Source organism: Biomphalaria glabrata, chromosome 7 (assembly GCF_947242115.1).
Source record: "Biomphalaria glabrata chromosome 7, xgBioGlab47.1, whole genome shotgun sequence".
Taxonomy (NCBI): Eukaryota; Metazoa; Mollusca; class Gastropoda; family Planorbidae; genus Biomphalaria; species Biomphalaria glabrata.
The window spans coordinates 29,638,872-29,663,786 of record NC_074717.1 but is presented as its reverse complement, the minus strand read 5'-3'; the positions used below and the strand labels follow the sequence as shown (position 1 = coordinate 29,663,786).

At 36.0% G+C, this 24,915-nt stretch overlaps 1 protein-coding gene across 7 annotated transcripts in view; it reads left to right on the top strand.

Annotated features, from left to right (window-relative positions):
- The window catches only part of LOC106068302 (probable methyltransferase-like protein 24), a 65,302-nt gene extending 40,387 nt beyond the window's left edge, over positions 1-24,915 (top strand). For 6 of the 7 annotated variants that reach the window (XM_056034513.1, XM_056034512.1, XM_013227633.2 and 3 more), the window contains 7 exons: positions 3,348-3,506; positions 11,708-11,847; positions 12,893-13,024; positions 13,420-13,491; positions 16,504-16,660; positions 18,703-18,861; positions 19,923-24,915. In XM_056034513.1, coding sequence (XP_055890488.1) covers positions 3,378-3,506; positions 11,708-11,847; positions 12,893-13,024; positions 13,420-13,491; positions 16,504-16,660; positions 18,703-18,861; positions 19,923-20,225 — 1,092 coding nt within the window. In that variant the 5' untranslated portion in view covers positions 3,348-3,377 and the 3' untranslated portion in view covers positions 20,226-24,915. Of the gene's footprint in view, positions 1-2,497; positions 2,519-3,347; positions 3,507-11,707; positions 11,848-12,892; positions 13,025-13,419; positions 13,492-16,503; positions 16,661-18,702; positions 18,862-19,922 lie in introns of those variants that run through there. The other variant, XM_056034514.1, reaches the window with a different exon arrangement.

Here is a 24,915-nt window from a genome sequence, read left to right as displayed (position 1 = left end):
TGATAATATACTAATTGGGATCAATAAAGCTAGGCTTGTCTTTTCCACTCTTCAAGCAACTTGGCACTCTAAGGCACTATTTCTACTTAACAATATGTGAATCAATAATACATTTATTTCATTTAGTTTTAATTGGATTTTTTTTACTAGAATTGTTATCCGAGAAAGATGTTGCAGATGAATGTACCTGAATTAGATTTAATTCTTTAAATTTATTTAGATCAATGTCAATTATTGCACAAAGCTACGTCACGCTATTGTGGAATCAATCATACATATTATTTGAATGGTAAAGATTTACACATGTCATGGCGTAATTTAAAGGCACTGTCGTTTATAGTTAATGTGCCTCTGCCTTAAACTAACCTCAGTTCCCGGAAGATTTCTGTGCCTTTCAGCATCTCCAGATTTTCTTACTATTGAATTTGATTTATCTCCCTTGTTGGAAGATTTTGAGTGATATTTTTAGCTTAATTATTTTTTGAAAGACCATTAGCCAAAATGTTCAACAAGTAATACTATTAAAATAAAGTTGTTGGTTTTTTTTAATACAACATCCTCTGCATTGCTGCACACGAGAACTTAGTATGACCAAGTCATTCCCCCCCCCCCCTTTCTTTTTGTTTTACAAAGTCATCTGATAAGATTGTTTTCATTGCTGAGATTATTATTTTTTCCTTGCAAAAGAGAAATGCCCAATCAGTAGCGTTCATGAAACAACCAATGAAATTCCAGAACGACAGTTTCCACCATCTCTAAAAATAGATACCACGTCATCGTCATCATTGTCGTCAAGGTCTCTTTTTTTTTTTTTTTTTTTAAATATGAAATCACACTGTCAAATGTTGTTTTTTTTTTTATCTAATGCTTTGGCGGCATGGCTTACTGGTGTAGTCGTAGAAAAATGTGACATTGATTCTCATACATTTATGTAGATGTGGGAAGGGGAGAGACTCCTTGAATCCCACCTCACTTTCGTCCGACTAAAATTCCAGATGTGTAGGGGAAGGCTGGTGACACTGGGAATGCATGTTGAGTTTTTTTTTTTTTTTTTTGTTTTTTTACTAACTTTTGTCACGAGAGTATTTTGACTTGAACAAAAAATTAGTTTTTTTGACATTTTTGGTAGACCAATTTTCTTGACTTGCAGTAAGTCGATTTGGTAGTAGGTCTAAAAGAAAGACGTTGTTTGTTTGTTTGTGTTGGTGTTGTTTGTTTGTGTTGGTGTTGTTTGTTTGTTTGTTTAAAGTAGAATTAAATTTAACAAAAACAAATTCAGTAACAAGAAACTAAACCAAGTTTGCCAACTTGCCGCCACGTCAAAACTATCACTTGGCGTGTTGGACACTGCTTTAAAAGACATTGGGGAGGGGGGGATAACTCACATTACTACTTACCCCACTGGCGGGGACGGTAGGGCCTAATTTCTAGAGAAATCACACAATTTGTGTACACAATTAATAACTATTTATTTTTATAATACTATAATTATTAAGATAATATATACTTAGTACTTTTATTTAAACCAATTTTTATTGTCGCCCCCCCCCCCCAATATAGTATGTTGGCCGATTCTGTGGAATAGATTGTTACCGGTCGTTGACTTGTAGCACCAAACTGCTGGTAGACCGTTGTAGGCGTAATGTATTTTATTCTTAACTAATAAAATTTCAAATAACTTCAATAACTTCCTTTCGGGAATAAACTTTGTAGAAATTTATTTATATTATAGTCAAAATAACTGTAGTAGACTTTAGTAATATTTCTTTACAAACTCATTACAATTACACAACCTTTCAGTCTCACGTTCTGGAGTCGTTTCCAGTAACTAAGACCAAGTGACAACAATGCCACCTATGTTACATCATTCCCAACCAATCGCTAACCTTTTCCCACCGTCACCATATAAACACACATAACAGTGGGGTGGGGGACGATTGCCTCTACTGACCCCCCCCCCCCGACCCTATCGCCTTTGGTGGGTGGAGGGACAGTTTAGAAATTATGTTAGGGATAGTTCTGTAACACAAACGAAGATTCGTGCAGACGTTTTGAACAAAATTAATTACTTGAATCTGAAGGTCTTTTAAAAATATTATCTTTCGAAGACGAACTTCTCTGGGGGACCGCTCCCTCAGACCCCCCCCCCTTAGCCGTTGAAGAGGAGATGCACCAACAGACCAACATAATTTTTTTTTTCTGCGGAAGTTTGAGAAACACTGCTCTAAATCACACACACACACACACACACACATATGTTTACATAGGGTTAGGATTTGGAAACACCCCCCCCCCCCCTCAAAAGTTCTTGACCCGCTAGTGCTACACACTCTCATTTTGACACTGCATTTAATTTTGTTTTGAAAAAAAAAAGGGGGGGGGGTAGCAGGGAAGTTAATAATTAATTTTGTCGTGTCAATACGCTTACTAAACCTGTATCTGACATCGGTTACAGGAAAGCAACACCAACAACTGTGTAGGTGCTCAACGGCTTGGATGACAGACATTGGCATAGACAGTAAGCTTACATCCCTGCTGAAACATTTCACTCTTTGAGAACACTGGATGCCCAGAGCTTGTACTTACACACACTGCTTCAACATTAATAACGCAGTCGTCTAAATAAATAATCCTGTGATTGTTTGAGTGGTATCTAGATCTACACATTTTAAATCTTCGTACCATCTGAATTACATTTGTTACGTAAAAAACAAAACAAAAATATTAAAATGAAATAACAGGTAGGCCTGTGATCCCTTGAAATTCGCGGGTACAACTTGAGGAAAATGTATAATTTTGTATAATTCGAATTTTCTTGTTATGTTACGATTGGGGAAGGGGGGGGGGGCGTTTTGTCACTATTTCTTACTAGGGGAGGTTTAAAGAATGTGATTTTTGGCTTTACGCAGTTTCCAAACGTTTCATTTGTGGACTTTAAATCTGAAGCAGTGCAATCCTTTCCCAGTTGACTACAAATAAATAAATATATAGATAATTTGGGTACTATTCGTACCGGGGTGACACCAACCCTACCTCGCCTCTGTCCTTAAGACTGTGTACATACTAAATGTCTTAAATAGTATTCCTACCTTGGGGCATGAATGTAAAAAATTTTTTTTGGGGGGGGGGGAGTATTTTTTCCACCGATTTTTTTCTTTGTACACATATACATAATTATATAGGCCATGATTCCTAGCCTTCACTGTCATTGAAACTCAAGCCCCTTAGATCGTTCTGATCCTTGTGTCCCATTGTGTTTATTCTTAGTGTTCAGAAATAGTTCACTATTAAGAATTGACTTCATGCAATGTAGACGTACTAACTGACTGGTCCATCTGTTTGTACAGGAACAGAAGGCGGTCACCTTCATCCCAGCCATGAGAAAGCCCAAATGTCTGTTTCTTCTATTGCCTTGCTTGGCCATCGGCTCCTTCATCCTCTACACCAGATACTCTGGGCAGAATTGGACTGAGCTGAACATTGGGATTAGGGGATCAGCCAAAGAAGTGAGTAAGGAGAGAGAAATATAGGGATTGACTCAGATAGCAAGAGATATAGAGAACTTTTAGGATAGATGGACTGAAAGAAATGTTGGGATAGATAGACTGAGAGAGAAAAAGAAAGAAATGTTGGGATAGATAGACTGAGAGAGAAAAAGAAAGAAATGTTGGGATAGATAGACTGAGAGAGAAAAAGAAAGAAATGTTGGGATAGATAGACTGAGAGAGAAAGAAAGAAATGTTGGGATAGATAGACTGAGAGAGAAAGAAAGAAATGTCTGGATAGATAGACTGAGAGAGAAAAAGAAAGAAATGTTGGGATAGATAGACTGAGAGAGAAAAAGAAAGAAATGTTGGGATAGATAGACTGAGAGAGAAAAAGAAAGAAATGTTGGGATAGATAGACTGAGAGAGAAATAAAGAAATGTTGGGATAGATAGACTGAGAGAGAAAGAAAGAAATGTTGGGATAGATAGAGTGAGAGAGAAAAAGAAAGAAATGTTGGGATAGATAGACAGAGAGAGAAAGAAAGAAATGTTGGGATAGATAGACTGAGAGAGAAAAAGAAAGAAATGTTGGGATAGATAGACTGAGAGAGAAAAAGAAAGAAATGTTGGGATAGATAGACTGAGAGAGAAAGAAAGAAATGTTGGGAAAGATAGACTGAGAGAGAAAGAAAGAAATTTTGGGGTAGATAGACTGAGAGAGAAAGAAAGAAATGTTTGGATAGATAGATTGAGAGAGAAAAAGAAAGAAATGTTGGGATAGATAGACTGAGAGAGAAAAAGAAAGAAATGTTGGGATAGATAGACTGAGAGAGAAAGAAAGAAATGTTGGGATAGATAGACTGAGAGAGAAAAAGAAAGAAATGTTGGGATAGATAGACTGAGAGAGAAAGAAAGAAATGTTTGGATAGATAGACTGAGAGAGAAAAAGAAAGAAATGTTGGGATAGATAGACTGAGAGAGAAAGAAAGAAATGTTGGGATAGATAGACTGAGAGAGAAAGAAAGAAATGTTGGGATAGATAGACTGAGAGAAAAAGAAAGAAATGTTGGGATAGATAGACTGAGAGAGAAAAAGAAAGAAATGTTGGGATAGATAGACTGAGAGAGAAAGAAAGAAATGTTGGGATAGATAGACTGAGAGAGAAAGAAAGAAATGTTGGGATAGATAGAGTGAGAGAGAAAAAGAAAGAAATGTTGGGATAGATAGACTGAGAGAGAAAAAGAAAGAAATGTTGGGATAGATAGACTGAGAGAGAAAAAGAAAGAAATGTTGGGATAGATAGACTGAGAGAGAAAGAAAGAAATGTTGGGATAGATAGACTGAGAGAGAAAGAAAGAAATGTTGGGATAGATAGACTGAGAGAGAAAGAAAGAAATGTTGGGATAGATCGACTGAGAGAAAAAGAAAGAAATGTTGGGATAGATAGACTGAGAGAGAAAAAGAAAGAAATGTTGGGATAGATAGACTGAGAGAGAAAGAAAGAAATGTTGGGATAGATAGACTGAGAGAGAAAAAGAAAGAAATGTTGGGATAGATAGACTGAGAGAGAAAAAGAAAGAAATGTTGGGATAGATAGACTGAGAGACTTAGACTTAGGTCCTCCCGCGCCGTTCGGCGCATTGGGCGGCAAGCTGTCTCCATAATGATCTGTCACTGGCAATGTCTGAAGCCTCTTCCCATCTGGTGTCCACTGTTCTGAGGTCCTCCATGAAGGTGTGTCGCCACGTAATACGAGGACGTCCCTGTTTGCGCTTTCCTCGTTTTGGCTTCCATGTTATCGCAACTCTTGGTGTGCGTAATTCATTTTGACGTAGAACATGTCCCGCAAACCTCATGCGACGCTCAGTCACAACCTCACTAAGTGTTCGACTCCCAGTTCGGCAAAGGATTTCCTTGTTTGAGATCCGGTCTGTGTAACTGACTCCCAAAATCCGTCTCAGCCATCTCTGTTGAGCCACATTTAGTCTTTTCTCAATTTTGACAGATGACTTCCACGTCTCACATGCATATGTAGCAGTTGGAATGACGATTGTGTTGAGAAGGTGTATTTTTGTCTCGAGTCCAATGGCTTGGCTAGTCCAAATAGGCTGCAGCCTTTGGAAAATGCTCCCTGCCTTTCCTATTCGGCACGCTACATCACGGTAAGCATCTCCATCATTTGTTATGATGCTGCCAAGGTACGTGAACTTGTTCAGCTCTTCAAGCTTTGACTCGCCAAGTCTGACGGGGACACCCTTTGCCTTATATCCCACTCGCATAATTTTAGTCTTATCCAAGTTTATGCGGAGGCCAATTTTGGGTGCCTCTCTGTCTAGGCTCTCCGTCATTTCTTGAATGCATTTATTTGTAGCCCCGAGTAGTGCAACATCATCAGCAAAGTCCAAGTCCGTCAATCGGAGTTGTTCATGCCATGGAATACCAAAGGCAGTCTGGTTCATTGCTCTCCTCATTATGTAGTCGATGGCTAGGAGGAAAAGGAAGGGAGATAAGATGCACCCCTGTCTCACACCTGTCTCGATTGTAAAAAACTCTGTTGTTCCCTCTTCTGTTTTAATGCATTAAAACAGACTGAGAGAGAAAGAAAGAAATGTTGGGATAGATAGACTGAGAGAAAAAGAAAGAAATGTTGGGATAGATAGACTGAGAGAGAAAGAAGAAGAAATGTTGGGATAGATAGACTGAGAGAGAAAGAAAGAAATGTTGGGATAGATAGACTGAGAGAGAAAAAGAAAGAAATGTTGGGATAGATAGACTGAGAGAGAAAGAAGAAGAAATGTTGGGATAGATAGACTGAGAGAGAAAAAGAAAGAAATGTTGGGATAGATAGACTGAGAGAGAAAAAGAAAGAAATGTTTGGATAGATAGACTGAGAGAGAAAAAGAAAGAAATGTTTGGATAGATAGACTGAGAGAGAAAAAGAAAGAAATGTTTGGATAGATAGACTGACAGAGAAAAAGAAAGAAATGTTGGGATAGATAGACTGAGAGAGAAAGAAAGAAATGTTGGGATAGATAGACTGAGAGAAAAAGAAAGAAATGTTGGGATAGATAGACTGAGAGAGAAAGAAGAAGAAATGTTGGGATAGATAGACTGAGAGAGAAAGAAAGAAATGTTGGGATAGATAGACTGAGAGAGAAAAAGAAAGAAATGTTGGGATAGATAGACTGAGAGAGAAAGAAGAAGAAATGTTGGGACAGATAGACTGAGAGAGAAAGAAAGAAATGTTGGGATAGATAGACTGAGAGAGAAAGAAAGAAATGTTTGGATAGATAGACTGAGAGAGAAAAAGAAAGAAATGTTGGGATAGATAGACTGAGAGAGAAAGAAAGAAATGTTTGGATAGATAGACTGAGAGAGAAAGAAAGAAATGTTTGGATAGATAGACTGAGAGAGAAAAAGAAAGAAATGTTGGGATAGATAGACTGAGAGAGAAAAAGAAAGAAATGTTGGGATAGATAGACTGAGAGAGAAAGAAAGAAATGTTGGGATAGATAGACTGAGAGAAAAAGAAAGAAATGTTGGGATAGATAGACTGAGAGAGAAAAAGAAAGAAATGTTGGGATAGATAGATTGAGAGAGAAAGAAAGAAATGTTGGGATAGATAGACTGAGAGAGAAAAAGAAAGAAATGTTGGGATAGATAGACTGAGAGAGAAAAAGAAAGAAATGTTGGGATAGATAGACTGAGAGAGAAAAAGAAAGAAATGTTGGGATAGATAGACTGAGAGAGAAAAAGAAAGAAATGTTGGGATATATAGACTGAGAGAGAAAGAAAGAAATGTTGGGATAGACAGACTGAGAGAAAAAGAAAGAAATGTTGGGATAGATAGACTGAGAGAGAAAGAAGAAGAAATGTTGGGATGGATAGACTGAGAGAGAAAGAAAGAAATGTTGGGATAGATAGACTGAGAGAGAAAAAGAAAGAAATGTTGGGATAGATAGACTGAGAGAAAAAGAAAGAAATGTTGGGATAGATAGAGAGAGAAAAAGAAAGAAATGTTGGGATAGATAGACTGAGAGAGAAAAAGAAAGAAATGTTGGGATAGATAGACTGAGAGAAAAAGAAAGAAATGTTGGGATAGATAGACTGAGAGAGAAAAAGAAAGAAATGTTGGGATAGATAGACTGAGAGAGAAAAAAAGAAATGTTGGGATAGATAGACTGAGAGAGAAAGAAAGAAATGTTGGGATAGATAGACTGAGAGAAAAAGAAAGAAATGTTGGGATAGATAGAGAGAGAAAAAGAAAGAAATGTTGGGATAGATAGACTGAGAGAGAAAGAAAGAAATGTTGGGATAGATAGACTGAGAGAGAAAGAAAGAAATGTTGGGATAGATAGAGTGAGAGAGAAAGAAAGAAATGTTGGGATAGATAGAGAGAGAAAAAGAAAGAAATGTTGGGATAGATAGACTGAGAGAGAAAGAAAGAAATGTTGGGATAGATAGACTGAGAGAGAAAGAAAGAAATGTTGGGATAGATAGAGTGAGAGAGAAAAAGAAAGAAATGTTGGGATAGATAGACTGAGAGAGAAAAAGAAAGAAATGTTGGGATTGATAGACTGAGAGAGAAAAAGAAAGAAATGTTGGGATAGATAGACTGAGAGAGAAAGAAAGAAATGTTGGGATAGATAGACTGAGAGAGAAAGAAAGAAATGTTGGGATAGATAGACTGAGAGAGAAAGAAAGAAATGTTGGGATAGATCGACTGAGAGAAAAAGAAAGAAATGTTGGGATGGATAGACTGAGAGAGAAAAAAGAAAGAAATGTTGGGATAGATAGACTGAGAGAAAAAGAAAGAAATGTTGGGATAGATAGAGAGAGAAAAAGAAAGAAATGTTGGGATAGATAGACTGAGAGAGAAAAAGAAAGAAATGTTGGGATAGATAGACTGAGAGAAAAAGAAAGAAATGTTGGGATAGATAGACTGAGAGAAAAAGAAAGAAATGTTGGGATAGATAGACTGAGAGAGAAAAAGAAAGAAATGTTGGGATAGATAGACTGAGAGAGAAAGAAGAAGAAATGTTGGGACAGATAGACTGAGAGAGAAAGAAAGAAATGTTGGGATAGATAGACTGAGAGAGAAAGAAAGAAATGTTGGGATAGATAGACTGAGAGAGAAAAAGAAAGAAATGTTGGGATAGATAGACTGAGAGAGAAAGAAAGAAATGTTTGGATAGATAGACTGAGAGAGAAAGAAAGAAATGTTTGGATAGATAGACTGAGAGAGAAAAAGAAAGAAATGTTGGGATAGATAGACTGAGAGAGAAAAAGAAAGAAATGTTGGGATAGATAGACTGAGAGAGAAAGAAAGAAATGTTGGGATAGATAGACTGAGAGAAAAAGAAAGAAATGTTGGGATAGGTAGACTGAGAGAGAAAAAGAAAGAAATGTTGGGATTGATAGACTGAGAGAGAAAAAGAAAGAAATGTTGGGATAGATAGACTGAGAGAGAAAAGAAAGAAATGTTGGGATAGATAGACTGAGAGAGAAAAAGAAAGAAATGTTGGGATAGATAGACTGAGAGAAAAGAAAGAAATGTTGGGATAGATAGACTGAGAGAGAAAGAAAGAAATGTTGGGATAGATAGACTGAGAGAGAAAGAAAGAAATGTTGGGATAGATCGACTGAGAGAAAAAGAAAGAAATGTTGGGATGGATAGACTGAGAGAGAAAAAAGAAAGAAATGTTGGGATAGATAGACTGAGAGAAAAAGAAAGAAATGTTGGGATAGATAGAGAGAGAAAAAGAAAGAAATGTTGGGATAGATAGACTGAGAGAGAAAAAGAAAGAAATGTTGGGATAGATAGACTGAGAGAAAAAGAAAGAAATGTTGGGATAGATAGACTGAGAGAAAAAGAAAGAAATGTTGGGATAGATAGACTGAGAGAGAAAAAGAAAGAAATGTTGGGATAGATAGACTGAGAGAGAAAGAAGAAGAAATGTTGGGACAGATAGACTGAGAGAGAAAGAAAGAAATATTGGGATAGATAGACTGAGAGAGAAAGAAAGAAATGTTGGGATAGATAGACTGAGAGAGAAAAAGAAAGAAATGTTGGGATAGATAGACTGAGAGAGAAAGAAAGAAATGTTTGGATAGATAGACTGAGAGAGAAAGAAAGAAATGTTTGGATAGATAGACTGAGAGAGAAAAAGAAAGAAATGTTGGGATAGATAGACTGAGAGAGAAAAAGAAAGAAATGTTGGGATAGATAGACTGAGAGAGAAAGAAAGAAATGTTGGGATAGATAGACTGAGAGAAAAAGAAAGAAATGTTGGGATAGGTAGACTGAGAGAGAAAAAGAAAGAAATGTTGGGATAGATAGACTGAGAGAGAAAAAAAGAAATGTTGGGATAGATAGACTGAGAGAGAAAGAAAGAAATGTTGGGATAGATAGACTGAGAGAGAAAAAGAAAGAAATGTTGGGATAGATAGACTGAGAGAGAAAAAGAAAGAAATGTTGGGATAGATAGACTGAGAGAGAAAGAAAGAAATGTTGGGATAGATAGACTGAGAGAGAAAGAAAGAAATGTTGGGATAGATAGAGTGAGAGAGAAAAGAAAGAAATGTTGGGATAGATAGACTGAGAGAGAAAAAGAAAGAAATGTTGGGATTGATAGACTGAGAGAGAAAAAGAAAGAAATGTTGGGATAGATAGACTGAGAGAGAAAAAGAAAGAAATGTTGGGATAGATAGACTGAGAGAGAAAAAGAAAGAAATGTTGGGATAGATAGACTGAGAGAGAAAGAAAGAAATGTTGGGATAGATAGACTGAGAGAGAAAGAAAGAAATGTTGGGATAGATAGACTGAGAGAGAAAGAAAGAAATGTTGGGATAGATCGACTGAGAGAAAAAGAAAGAAATGTTGGGATAGATAGACTGAGAGAGAAAAAGAAAGAAATGTTGGGATAGATAGACTGAGAGAAAAAGAAAGAAATGTTGGGATAGATAGAGAGAGAAAAAGAAAGAAATGTTGGGATAGATAGACTGAGAGAGAAAAAGAAAGAAATGTTGGGATAGATAGACTGAGAGAGAAAGAAGAAGAAATGTAGGGATAGATAGACTGAGAGAGAAAGAAGAAGAAATGTAGGGATTGATAGAAAGCTACAGAGAAGCTAGAGACTAAGGTTTGCTCTGTCTTTTTGTTGTTTTATGTTGTGTGTGTTATCAGGTTTTTATTTAGAAAGACTATAGTGCTCATTCTGCCTGCTTTAATTCACCCATTTCCTAGAGTGAACTTAACTGAACACACACACACACGCGGCACTGCCTTTTAATTTGGTTGACACTTTCACATTTGTATGAGCGGCACGCATTAAATGTAGACTGTGATGCGGCTTAGTGAACAGGAGGCAAGGTCTACACATCTAGACTTAGTAGGCCTACAGAGACACACCTACACATATACACACACATGCAATCACACGCATGTCAAAACACTTACAGGGGACACACATGCTTACAGGATGAAATCATCAGTACACAGAAATCTTTCAGTAGCTGGGTTCGTTAAGAAGTTCTTTTTTTTTCTGCTAAATTTCATTTTCTTGTAAATGAAATAATCTGGATCTTTATGACAAGAATGTTGCGTAACTAAAAAAGAAGAAATCTAAATGTTTCAATCACTTCTTTAACTTGCTCAGGTGCTAGATGAGTGGTTTGAACCTGTGGGTCGGGACTCTCTTGAGGGTCCAATTACGGTCACATAAGAACATCGGAAGTATGGGTTTTTGTGGACCACGAGGAATCACTCACAGACAATTAGTTCTCCGACAAATCATTCACGACAATTTGATCACCCGACAACTGGTTCACACCATAAATGGCTCACACACAACTCGTTCCCAAAAGTTCTCAATCTCTTGCTATCTTTCTTAGTCGACCCCTCTTTATAATTCAACTAATAATGTTGCTCTTTATAATTCAACGGATAATGTCTGCTGCCGAATAGAAAATTTGAAAGGATGAAAAAAAAATGTAGTCTATAACTTTGACTGACTTTCAAAATGGTGTGACATGTAAGCTGATAGATTATAAAGTACCATAGGGTATTGTCTACAGTTCTCGGACAGGAATTACTGAGGGAAAATAAGGTGATGGGCAAAATCCCCGGGTTTCTGGCCAGATTTTGACCAAATCTTCCTGTAGTATAGATCTATATATGCTGCTATTAATTGTAATTGTATGATTTTTTTCTTTTCTCAGTGTGGTAGTATATCTCGACAAGAGATTAGAGCCAATAGAACAGAAGCTCCTCCTCCTCCCCTTCCTGATGTCAATCCTATACCAAGTGATGAAGTCCTTGACCAAATGTCTCACAAAGAAGTGCAAGACTTCTATCATAGGTAACACAGCCCTCTTGATTGAATCATTCTATCATAGGTAACACAGCCCTCTTGATTGAATCATTCTATCATAGGTAACGGTAACACAGCCCTCTTGATTGAATCATTCTATCATAGGTAACGGTAACACAGCCCTCTTGATTGAATCATTCTATCATAGGTAGCACAGCTCTCTTGATTGAATCATTCTATCATAGGTAACGGTAACACAGCCCTCTTGATTGAATCATTCTATCATAGGTAACGGTAACACAGCCCTCTTGATTGAATCATTCTATCATAGGTAGCACAGCTCTCTTGATTGAATCATCAAAATATTCCTATAATTTACAGACTTACTTTCAAAAAAAAAAGAGAGGCGGTATAATTTTTTTTATGATCAATCCCTGTCTTTAATAACAGACAAACTCTTATAAAGTGCTTTTTTTGTAAAAAAAAATAGGTGCAGGTACTCAGTGATGGATTGCTTAACTTTTAACTACTTATAAATTAATAATAAAAGTTAAAATACAAGAAAAGTAATAATTTTTTCCCCACATTCAAAAAGATGCCTGTACGCCGCCGCACCGGCACGTACTGTCACAAAAAAAGCTCTCCTCTTTTATATGTTTGTCTTCATTAAATGAATTGATGTATGTTTGAAGGTCTTTAATTCTTCTCCCTTGTTTTTTTGTATGCTTCTTATGCAAAAGCTAAATCTGGTTACAGTTGTCTGTTTGACTGTCAGTCTGGATATCTCAAGGACATTACTCTCATCTTGCAGAAGTACATAACACCATGATGCATCATGTATATTTTTTTGTAGATGAATTTTAATGTGCGAAAGTAAAGCCTTAAGTCTTTGTTTTGCAGTTGAACTCTTTAAGATCACTAGACTGTATTTTATATATTGCTTTGCTTTGTCAGATCACTGGACTGTATATATTGTTTTGCTTTGTGAGATCACTGGACTGTATAAATTGTTTTGCTTTTTCAGATCACTTGACTGTATATATTGTTTTGCTTTGTCAGATCCCTTGACTATTTGTTTTGCTTTGTCTCTCAGATACATCAACAGCCCACAGGCTACATGTTCTAGTGTGATCCGAATGGGTAAAGTAACTGATGGAGGCTGGGAGCTGTGTGATGATCCACTCTACAAACCAATCAAGGGGGATTGTTTGGTCTACTCTTACGGGTAAGTGAATAGATTATTTGTTTCCTTACTGAATGCCAGGTTTCTAGTTGAAGTATTTGTACAAGTTTTAATTGACTTATTTCTTAGCAAGCTCTCATCATCTTTGGTGTCTGGCTGTTTTTTTTTTTTTTTTTTTTTATTGCTGCTACATAAAAGAAAATGAGTTTTTCTGCAGAATTTTAAAAAAAAGTACTCAGTACAGAGCAACTGAATTATTTGCAGTTTTACAAAGAAAACCTATTCATTTAGTCAAGATTTGGCTTTAGAACAATTTTGATTTATGTCAGCCAGTGAATTTAGGTCCATAAATAAAGCTGGCCAAAAGCTGTTTCACTCGCAGAAGAATACCAGTATATCAAGAAATAATGTTGACAATAATTTTTATTTTTTTCCAGTATAAACTTTGATTTCTCCTATGACCAGGACATGGTTTCCTATGGTTGTGATGTTCATGCTTTTGATCCAAGGTTAGCTTCTTCTATGAAATCATATAGTTTTATAATTTTCATGCAAACCTTTTTTTTATTATGCCAAACTGATTTATATCATCATATACAAGTTATCGCTTCAGACCTCAGACAGTGAAATAATGGTGAACATTCATAAATATTGATCTCCATGAAGTTGATTAGAATGATTTTTATTTAATAATGGCTCTCATATTTGTACAGAACATTTTATAAATGAAAATAACAATGGCTCAAATTTCAAATAGAATCATTGAAAAACTTTCACCATTGAATGGAACTTACTGTTTTGTTAAATAGTTCACCTTGTTAGTTATAAAACGGAAACCTCAAAATATGCTTTCATTACCACATTGATTGCACATTAGCCTACTGTTTCTTTTTTAAAGTAACATCTGTATTATATAAGATAAGATAAGATAAGATGTTCAGAATAGTGTCTAAAGTCATTAAAAATAATTTGTATGCTAGGAATCTTTTAAAATTATTGTCCCCCATATCTTTTCTGTCACCTTTACCATTTGTGCAGAGACTTAGGTTACAGGTAGGACTTGAAACAAAGGTTACAGGTAGGACTTGAAACATAGGTTACAGGTAGGACTTGAAACATAGGTTACTGGTTACAGGTAGGACTTGAAACATAGGTTACAGGTAGGACTTGAAACATAGGTTACTGGTTACAGGTAGGACTTGAAACATAGGTTACTGGTTACAGGTAGGACTTGAAACATAGGTTACTGGTTACAGGTAGGACTTGAAACATAGGTTACTGGTTACAGGTAGGACTTGAAACATAGGTTACTGGTTACAGGTAGGACTTGAAACATAGGTTACTGGTTACAGGTAGGACTTGAAACATAGGTTACTGGTTACAGGTAGGACTTGAAACATAGGTTACTGGTTACAGGTAGGACTTGAAACATAGGTTACTGGTTACAGGTAGGACTTGAAACATAGGTTACTGGTTACAGGTAGGACTTGAAACATAGGTTACTGGTTACAGGTAGGACTTGAAACATAGGTTACTGGTTACAGGTAGGACTTGAAACATAGGTTACTGGTTACAGGTAGGACTTGAAACATAGGTTACTGGTTACAGGTAGGACTTGAAACATAGGTTACTGGTTACAGGTAGGACTTGAAACATAGGTTACTGGTTACAGGTAGGACTTGAAACATAGGTTACTGGTTACAGGTAGGACTTGAAACATAGGTTACTGGTTACAGGTAGGACTTGAAACATAGGTTACTGGTTACAGGTAAGACTTGAAACATAGGTTACTGGTTACAGGTAGGACTTGAAACATAGGTTACTGGTTACAGGTAAGACTTGAAACATAGGTTACTGGTTACAGGTAGGACTTGAAACATAGGTTACTGGTTACAGGTAGGACTTGAAACATAGGTTACTGGTTACAGATAAGACTTGAAACATAGGTTACTGGTTACAGGTAGGACTTGAAACATAGGTTACTGCTAACAGGTAGGACTTGAAACATAGGTTACTGGTTACAGGTAGGACTTGAAACATAGGTTACTGGTTACAGATAAGACTGGAAACATAGGTTACTGGTTACAGGTAGGACTTGAAACATAGGTTACTGGTTACAGATAAGACTGGAAACATAGGTTACTGGTTACAGATAAGACTTGAAACATAGGTTACTGGTTACAGATAAGACTTGAAACATAGGTTACTGGTTACAGATAAGACTGGAAACATAGGTTACTGGTTACAGATAAGACTTGAAACATAGGTTACTGGTTACAGATAAGACTTGAAACATAGGTTACTGGTTACAGATAAGACTTGAAACATAGGTTACTAGTTACAGATAAGACTTGAAACATAGGTTACTGGTTACAGATAAGACTTGAAACATAGGTTACTGGTTACAGATAAGACTTGAAACATAGGTTACTGGTTACAGGTAGGACTTGAAACATAGGTTACTGGTTACAGATAAGACTTGAGACATAGGTTACTAGTTACAGATAAGACTTGAAACATAGGTTACTGGTTACAGATAAGACTTGAAACATAGGTTACTGGTTACAGATAAGACTTGAAACATGGGTTACTGGTTACAGATAAGACTTGAAACATAGGTTACTGTTTACAGATAAGACTTGAAACATAGGTTTCTAGCTACAGATAAGACTTGAAACATAGGTTACTAGTTACAGATAAGACTTGAAACATAGATTACTGGTTACAGATAAGACTTGAAACATAGATTACTGGTTACAGATAAGACTTGAAACATAGATTACTGGTTACAGATAAGACTTGAAACATAGGTTACAGGTTACAGATAAGACTTGAAACATAGGTTACTGGTTACAGATAAGACTTGAAACATAGGTTACTGGTTACAGATAAGACTTGAAACATGGGTTACTGGTTACAGATAAGACTTGAAACATAGGTTACTGGTTACAGATAAGACTTGAAACATAGGTTTCTAGCTACAGATAAGACTTGAAACATAGGTTACTAGTTACAGATAAGACTTGAAACATAGATTACTGGTTACAGATAAGACTTGAAACATAGATTACTGGTTACAGATAAGACTTGAAACATAGATTACTGGTTACAGATAAGACTTGAAACATAGGTTACTGGTTACAGATAAGACTTGAAACATAGATTACTGGTTACAGATAAGACTTGAAACATAGGTTACTGGTTACAGATAAGACTTGAGACATAGGTTACTAGTTACAGATAAGACTTGAAACATAGGTTACTGGTTACAGATAAGACTTGAAACATAGATTACTAGTTACAGATAAGACTTGAGACATAGGTTACTAGTTACAGATAAGACTTGAGACTTAATGATACATGCAAATCCTGAGACTTAAGTTAAGGCTCCAAACATAGATTATAGGCTACTGATAAGTCTGGAGACTTAGGTTACAGATAATATTCTTAGTTTTAAGCTTGTTACCTATGAAGTAAATTTTGTTTTCTTTTGTCTTAATGGCGCTGCATTTGTTCCCCAGCATGAAAACTGCACCCAATGTTTACCAGGGTAACCTTTACTTCCATGCCACTGGTGTTGCTGCAAAGAATGGTACAGTGAACAACCCCACCACAGGATGGTGGCAGCTGTACACTATTGCTGAGCATCGAAAGCAACACCATCATCTCCCAAACCAGGTTGTTCCCAGTTTGATCTAGCACATTATACTTTAGGCAAAGAATTACATTTTATTATAGGCAATGCAGAGAGTGGGTGTGCGTGCCAAACTAGATTTTGGGTAAGGCAGTACTCTCTACATACACAAAAATAAAATTCTCTGCATCTGTACTGTCTAAATTTCAGAGAGCGTCTTGTATATTTTTAGTCTACTTTATACATTTTGTTTTTTTTTGACGTTCATTTGTCACTCAAATCTGCTCAAGTTTTGAAATCTTCCTAGTAGATGGTAGTATTTCCAATGGCAAAGAAGTCATCTGATGTAAGTTTTGAAATCTTCCTAGTAGATGGTAGTATTTCCAATGGCAAAGAAGTCATCTGATGTAAGTTTTGAAATCTTCCTAGTAGATGGTAGTATTTCCAATGGCAAAGAAGTCATCTGATGTAAGTTTTGAAATCTTCCTAGTAGATGGTAGTATTTCCAATGGCAAAGAAGTCATCTGATGTAAGTTTTGAAATCTTCCTAGTAGATGGTAGTATTTCCAATGGCAAAGAAGTCATCTGATGTAAGTTGCCTATCAAGCTCTACTTTTTACACTCTTTGTGGACAATGTTAAAGAATGGACCAGCCTCTCTCTTGATATCCTGTTAAGAATAGCTGCTGACCAGGGAAAGTGAATGGATTAGGTTACTTTCACAGCACTCCAATTCTTCTCCCTTGTTTTTTTTTTATGCTTCTTATGCCATAGCTAGATCTGGTTACAGTTGTCCCAGGCTTGCTGCCCTGCCTCATAGTGGCACCTGAGTGGAAACGGTCGTGTGAGGGGACGACAAGGCCAAAGGGTAGCGAAACAAGGCTCCCACGGGAGAGCCTAAGGGGGTGTGAGAGTATCTCCATTGCACTGTGCGGGGATGTAAAAGAAAAGCTCCTGCAGCGATCTGTCAACGTACAAGCGCTGTCCCTCAAGGTGCCGTTACATAAATGGCATCTCCCGCACGGTTAGCCTGGTACAGTACACAAATACGACGGGGGTCCCAGTGGTGCGGCCTTTGGCTGTGTCTCTTGTCCGCGAGTTCGGAGTGCCTGTGTCCATTGGAAGTGAACACAAAACAAACTCTAAGTTTAACCCCGAGTCTCATCCCCCCGTCGGACAGGACAGCGGGAAGGAGGAACTCGCTGTCCACTTCAGGCTGGTGGAAGGGAGCTTTTGTTGCATTTGCTGGCCTTAGTGTTCCAAGTGCAACGCACAACACTACTAGACTATTTCAGATGGTTACAGTTGTCTGTTTGACTGTCAGTCTGGATATCTCAAGGACATTACTCTCATCTTGCAGAAGTACATAACACCATGATGCATCATGTATTTTGTTTCTGTAGATGAGTTTTAATGTGCGAAAGTTGAGCCTTAAGTCTTTGTTTTGCAGTTGAACTCTTAAGATCTCAGCACTTGCTGAGGTTAAGGGATAAATTCAGAAGCCAAGACAAAGATATTACTTATTTTCTTTTCTTATCTGCTCACTTTATCAAAGAAATGGAAGTTATGTTGGAGAAAGAGAATCCACTCTGCTAATAATTCATCTGCTAATCATTACATATAATATACAAGCCTTTGAAAATACATGTTTTACTGACTATAAGATGACTTTAGAACTGCTCTTATAAATTAATAATAATTTATATTTTGGTTCGTTTCATTGTATGCTTCATCCTTTTGATAAACATTTCATATAATACTTAATGATAATAAAGTAGACAAAGGGGTTCTTACAAATAATCTCCAATTAACAAATTGAAAAAGTTCTTTAACTTCAAAGTATTTCAAGCATTTCTTTATACTGTCTTGAACTGGAATATATTATAAATTACTTTGTCAATGTTTTTTCCTTCACTGTGGACATTTGTGCCCCCTGTCACAGGTGTTAATTTCTCTTCTGCTCTTGTTCTATCATAAGGCAAGGGACATAGCTATAGAAAAACAAAATTAAGGTATGATTATAATCCCTTTCTGATTATTGTGATTTCATATAACACTTTTCTATATATTCTGGTTTGGTTGAATAGAGACAACTTGATATTGTCAAGATGGATGTTGAAGGATATGAACACGAGTCTTTAATGCTGGCCTTGGATGATGGTTCCCTTGATGATGTCCGACAGTTAGCCTTTGAAACACATGTGACCTGGAGTGCTACAGACCCATCAAAAGAAGAATACATTAAAGTAGGTTTACACACACATTTGTCAAGCATCTTTTCTTATGTACACATATATATCTGGAATGAAAGATATACAAGTACACATGGATCAACACTTTGGAATCACAAAAGTTTTTTTTTTTTTTTTTAAATATTTGTTGCCACTAATGATTAGACAATAATAGAATTTTAATGATGAGTTACTAACCGTCTAACTGCGGACACAGTATTTAAATCTAACAAAATGGATAACTCTTCAGGGACATGCACAATTTTGAAGTTTGAAATTGGTATTATCTAGAATAGTGAATATTGTAATATTATGATTATTACTTTCTATTACTTCTGCCTTGTTTTTTTTGTTTTTTTTTGACAACATTTTGAGATGCATTTGATTGACATTTATTTTGAGTTTTTATGTGCATTATGAGCTACAAAATTGTTGAAGTCTCTTTACTGGTATAGTAATAAATACCAAAAAAAAACCTGCTAAGTAGCATTTAAAGGCTAGGGTACCCCTTTCAGACCTCATCTATCTGGGCAAAGGATGTAAAGCTCATCTATTTATCTATTTGGGTGATGGTTAACTGGGATGTGCTGTTGCCAGCAAAATGACCAAGTATCTTAACTTTGCCAGTGTATTTCAGGTTGGCTAGCCAGAAAAACCAGGGACTTAGCAGAATTTAGGTCATTGGTTAATATGCATGGCTAAATTCTATTGCTGCATGACGTGTAGGACGTAATCATCTTCTTTTTTCAAGTAACGTCTGTATTATATAAGATAAGGTTGAGAGGTAAGACCTCAGTAGGGTTCTAAAAATCTAATTCTTCACTGGGACTTTAACTCATGACCTCTCAGTTCAGAAGCTAATCGCTTTACTTCTCAGCCATCATGCCCCTTGAATAGCTAACATTGATAAACACTTAATGTTAATGGAAGTCTTCTTATTTTAAACTCTAGCTCATGAATTTTGTTTACATTTTTTTTTTGCATTGAAAGTTTAACTAAGATATTGGGCAGTACATGTCTTGTGATGTCTTCATTAAAAAAACATTTTTTCATAAATGTTTTTGTTATCTTTCCAGTATTTGGGTCTACTGAGAAATGTTTACGACCACGGCTTTCGAATATATCTAACTCACAGAAACTATGTGTGGAGTGCATTTGAGAGTGTGATCAACAAAGGGAGGAAATTCACCAAATGTCACGAAATTCACACAGTCAATATCAAACTTAAAAACACTCCGTCTCAGCCCCAGACACGCCCTGAGAGTCTCAGTTTTGCTAGTGAGGCTCAGAAACAAAAGGAGCACCAGCTACAGATGAAAGTCATTGAGTCTGAGTTAGTGGAATACAAAAACTTGGGTTTGAGATACTCACCACGATAACTGTCCATCTGGACCTGATAAAATTCATGATATTTTGTGGAGGTATCTTATTTCATCCAGTACTCGTACAAAGTTTGAATGGCTTTAGAAGTGTCATGGTTGTCTAAGAATTACCAAGAAACCTTTTTATGAAATTCATTTCAACTTGCTGCTGTTTGCATTTTATTTGTTGTATGCACTCTGACTGAAAGAGAAGGGGAAGAAATGTTTCTACATATGTTCTAAAAAAAACTATTAGTATAAAAAAAAAACTGCACCTTTAGGGGATTCACTAAATGAGAACACATATTTTGGTAGCAGTTACCTCTTTGGCACTTTTTTATTTTTATTCCTCAAAACATGAAGAAAACTAAGGCTGTTATTAGGCTGTGTTAATCATACACTGTTTTTTTTTCAGAACCCATTGGTTTTTATGTAATGTTAGACAAATATAGGAAAGAATATTTCTATGTTGTGTGTTAGTAAGTCTTAGTATGTAATGATACATAGATTTTGTGTGTAAACCATATATAATGATGCATTAATTTGTTGTGTGTATGTAACACTTAGTGTACATTGATACTTAGAGAACTGAACTTCTTATGTTTTATTTTTTGAATTGTTGTTTACATTTTTAAAAAATTCTTGTTTGTCTCAAAAGCAGTCAACTTTTTTTTTATTAAAAGTTGATTTGATTTTGTTTTAATTTCACCAAAGTGTCACTATTATACAATACTAGTCGACCGGCGGCGTAGCATACGCCGCTATTTTGCATGGCCGGTCTTAGGCCACTTCAACCTATACGACCGCAGTGGGCCCCCACTTTCAAAGGATCCGCACTTTCATAGGACCCGCTCTTATTCAAGGTGTTTAAATTAAACCATTTTATAACTTAAAACAGATTTCCCGCGCCCTCCTGTCGATTTACCAGGAGCTCCTGGAATTCTCCCGAAATCGCAAAATATACGGAAATATATACACAACAATTGTCATTTTGGGGTGTCATTCAATATGGAAAACAATTCTCAAAAGATAGATTGAAACATTTGGTAATTCTTACTATTGAGCGTGATCTTTTTAGGAAACAGAATTATTATGATATACTGTATGACTTTGCTACACTCTAGTCTCGTAAAGTAATTCTGTACGTAGTAAAGAATTAATAAAATGCATAGGCGAATCTTAAATTTCACTTATTATCGGCTTCCCTACCCAAACTTGGCCCCGCGAAATCCATTTTGCATAGGGCCTCACAATGGTTAAGTCCAGCCCTGCTATATATATATATATATATATATATATATATATATATATATATATATATACATAGTAGATTACTTAGATTAGTTCCTAGTCCAAACCTCCCGCAGGACAAAGGGGGGTGGGAGCGGGCAGGGTTTGATAACTTTAAACGACAGTCAAGCTTGCGCAGCCAGCCAACCGTAGTGTGAATACTACTCTTGTTTTCTTGTGGACTATCTGCAGAAATAAGAGAGTTATCTTTCCTTACTTCTCGACCGAACTCTTGAGGGAAGAAGAGAATTATATATATATAGATTCAAAAGTTTGGATCATAGACTTATATATTATATCTAGACTGGAAACGGGAAATAAATTCTTATCCGCGATTGATCGATCGTGAAAATGTTTTAGAAAGTTGGATCAAGGCGTTGTTTTGTAAAGTAGTTAAAAGAAGTAAAGTTGCTGTTTTTTTTCAACCCTAACCTATGTAACATATAATTACTTTACAAAACAATGCCTTGATCCAACTTTCTAAAAAAATTTCACTGCATTTTTTGTTGTGTTATAAAATCTCCCTGCCCAGTCTAGATATAGTATATATAAGTCTATGGTTTGGATATTATCTTTTCAGAAAGATATAACTTTTTTACTTTAAAAAATAAAAAAAAAAAACATCATTATTTCCATTCTTATACAATTTACAGATGATCAATGAAAAAGAAAAGATTGATCTATTTGTTTGATACTGTATTTTAAGAAACCTATATATTATTTACACATAGAGGCTTCTTGATACAGGACAGCATTTTCCTAAAAGTGATTTGAATCAGTAAGTGATCACAGGTGATCTTGGGTCAGTGTTTCTTGCTAATAAGGGGCCCAAACAGGATCTGTTGTTTTTTAAGACTAAAAATCTTTTATTTGTAGCTTTATTTGTTTATTAATTCAGATTTGAAAATAAATCAAGTAAAAATGAAATAATAAGAATTTTTAAACAATTTAAATAATTAAAATAATTGATATTTCATTGAAGTCGTCTGCAGTAATGTGGATTGAAGACATTTTTTGTTGCCTTCTAGAGTTAGACTTTTGTTCTATGAACAATTCAACAACTTGTTTACTCAATAGTGAGTTACAAATGTTCATTTGAATAGAACTACCTATCAGGGTAAGAACTTAGCTGTATGTTTGAAGAATCCAAAGTAGACTTTTCTTTTGTAAGTCCTAAATATTTTAGTCAATAGTACTTTGATTGAACACTTATCTTATTTCACTTATGATTATCATGTCTTGATTTATTATTTTCAATGTCTTCCTAGTTTTTTCATTGTTATTCTTTTTAAATTGTACACAAATGATTAATGAGTGTGTATGAAAGGACATATTTGGAAGAGTTTGTAAAGGGAGATCCTCTGTGAATGAATGCAAAGCTATTAGTCTACATTAACTTAAAGAGCATAATAGTAATGTCCATGTCTGCACTGTAGATGTGGAATGATTACTTCCTGTTTTATGTTATGCTTTAACTTGATGACATTGCTGGCCTTATTAACTAGCTGCTGACTTTGTATGTTGGGTGTGTTTATAACAAGGGAAGGGTACAAATAAAAGTTAAAAAAGTGAAATACTTCCATAAAGAATTAGTCTCTTGGAAAAATACTCAAAGAAATAGATATAACACACTGAGACTGAATGTTGGACACACTGAGACTGAATGTTGGACACACTGAGACTGAATGTAAGACACACTGAGACTGAATGTCTGTTAGACACACTGAGACTGTTGGACAAAAAGACTGAATGTTAGACACACTGAGACTGTTGGACAAAAAGACTGAATGTCTGTTAGACACACTGAGACTGAATGTTAGACACACTGAGACTGTTGGACAAAAAGACTGAATGTCTGTTAGACACACTGAGACTGAATGTTAGACACACTGAGACTGTTGGACAAAAAGACTGAATGTCTGTTAGACACACTGAGACTGTTGGACAAAAAGACTGAATGTCTGTTAGACACACTGAGACTGTTGGACAAAAAGACTGAATGTCTGTTAGACACACTGAGACTGTTGGACAAAAAGACTGAATGTCTGTTAGACACACTGAGACTGTTGGACAAAAAGACTGATTGTCTGTTAGACACACTGAGACTGTTGGACAAAAAGACTGAATGTCTGTTAGACACACTGAGACTGTTGAACAAAAAGACTGAATGTCTGTTAGACACACTGAGACTGTTGGACAAAAAGACTGAATGTCTGTTAGACACACTGAGACTGTTGGACAAAAAGACTGAATGTCTGTTAGACACACTGAGACTGAATGGACAAAAAGACTGAATGTCTGTTAGACACACTGAGACTGTTGGACAAAAAGAATGTCTGTTAGACACACTGAGACTGTTGGACAAAAAGACTGAATGTCTGTTAGACACACTGAGACTGTTGGACAAAAAGACTGAATGTCTGTTAGACACACTGAGACTGTTGGACAAAAAGACTGAATGTCTGTTAGACACACTGAGACTATTGGACAAAAAGACTGAATGTCTGTTAGACACACTGAGACTGTTGGACAAAAAGACTGAATGTCTGTTAGACACACTGAGACTGTTGGACAAAAAGACTGAATGTCTGGTAGACACACTGAGACTGTTGGACAAAAAGACTGAATGTCTGTTAGACACACTGAGACTGTTGGACAAAAAGACTGAATGTCTGTTAGACACACTGAGACTGTTGGACAAAAAGACTGAATGTCTGTTAGACACAGAGACTGTTGGACAAAAAGACTGAATGTCTGTTAGACACACTGAGACTAAATGTCTTTGGCACACATTTGAATGTTGTCTTTTCATGTTAAAAATGAAATTTCACCTCACACTCAAAGAAAGTTTGAAATTTAATTGCTGACATTTTTTTTTCAGAAATGTGTTTCATAAATAATTGTTTTAAATGACTTTTGAGTTCCAAAAGTACTCAAAGTTGGCACCATAATTATGACACTATTTTTTTGTATGTATGACTTTTGATGTATTTCTTTGTCTACTTTTGTTGCATGAGCTCTCTTCTCTTCAACTCATCATGTCTCCAAGTCTGCCAGTAACCAGGGTAACGGGTTTATTTTACATCTTCACTTATGGTCCCTAACTAGTATAGTGTTCAGTCATCAGTTTCCTTGTGATGACCTTTAACTTCTTGCACACATTATGATTGGAAGTTGGATCTTTGCATTTTACTTATTGGTCTGTATGAGAACTGTATTTTTATTGATGGGTATGGATTGAATGTGTTTTAATGTTCACATTATTAAGTTATATGGAGAATGGCATTATTTGTGTTTGTTGAAGCTTGGACAAGACTGAGTATGGTTTTGTTCTATTCTTGATGCTGTATATGAATATTCACTAACTCATGATATGAAGAATGAATTCATCCAAAAATAAAAAATGTTTTCATTGTCA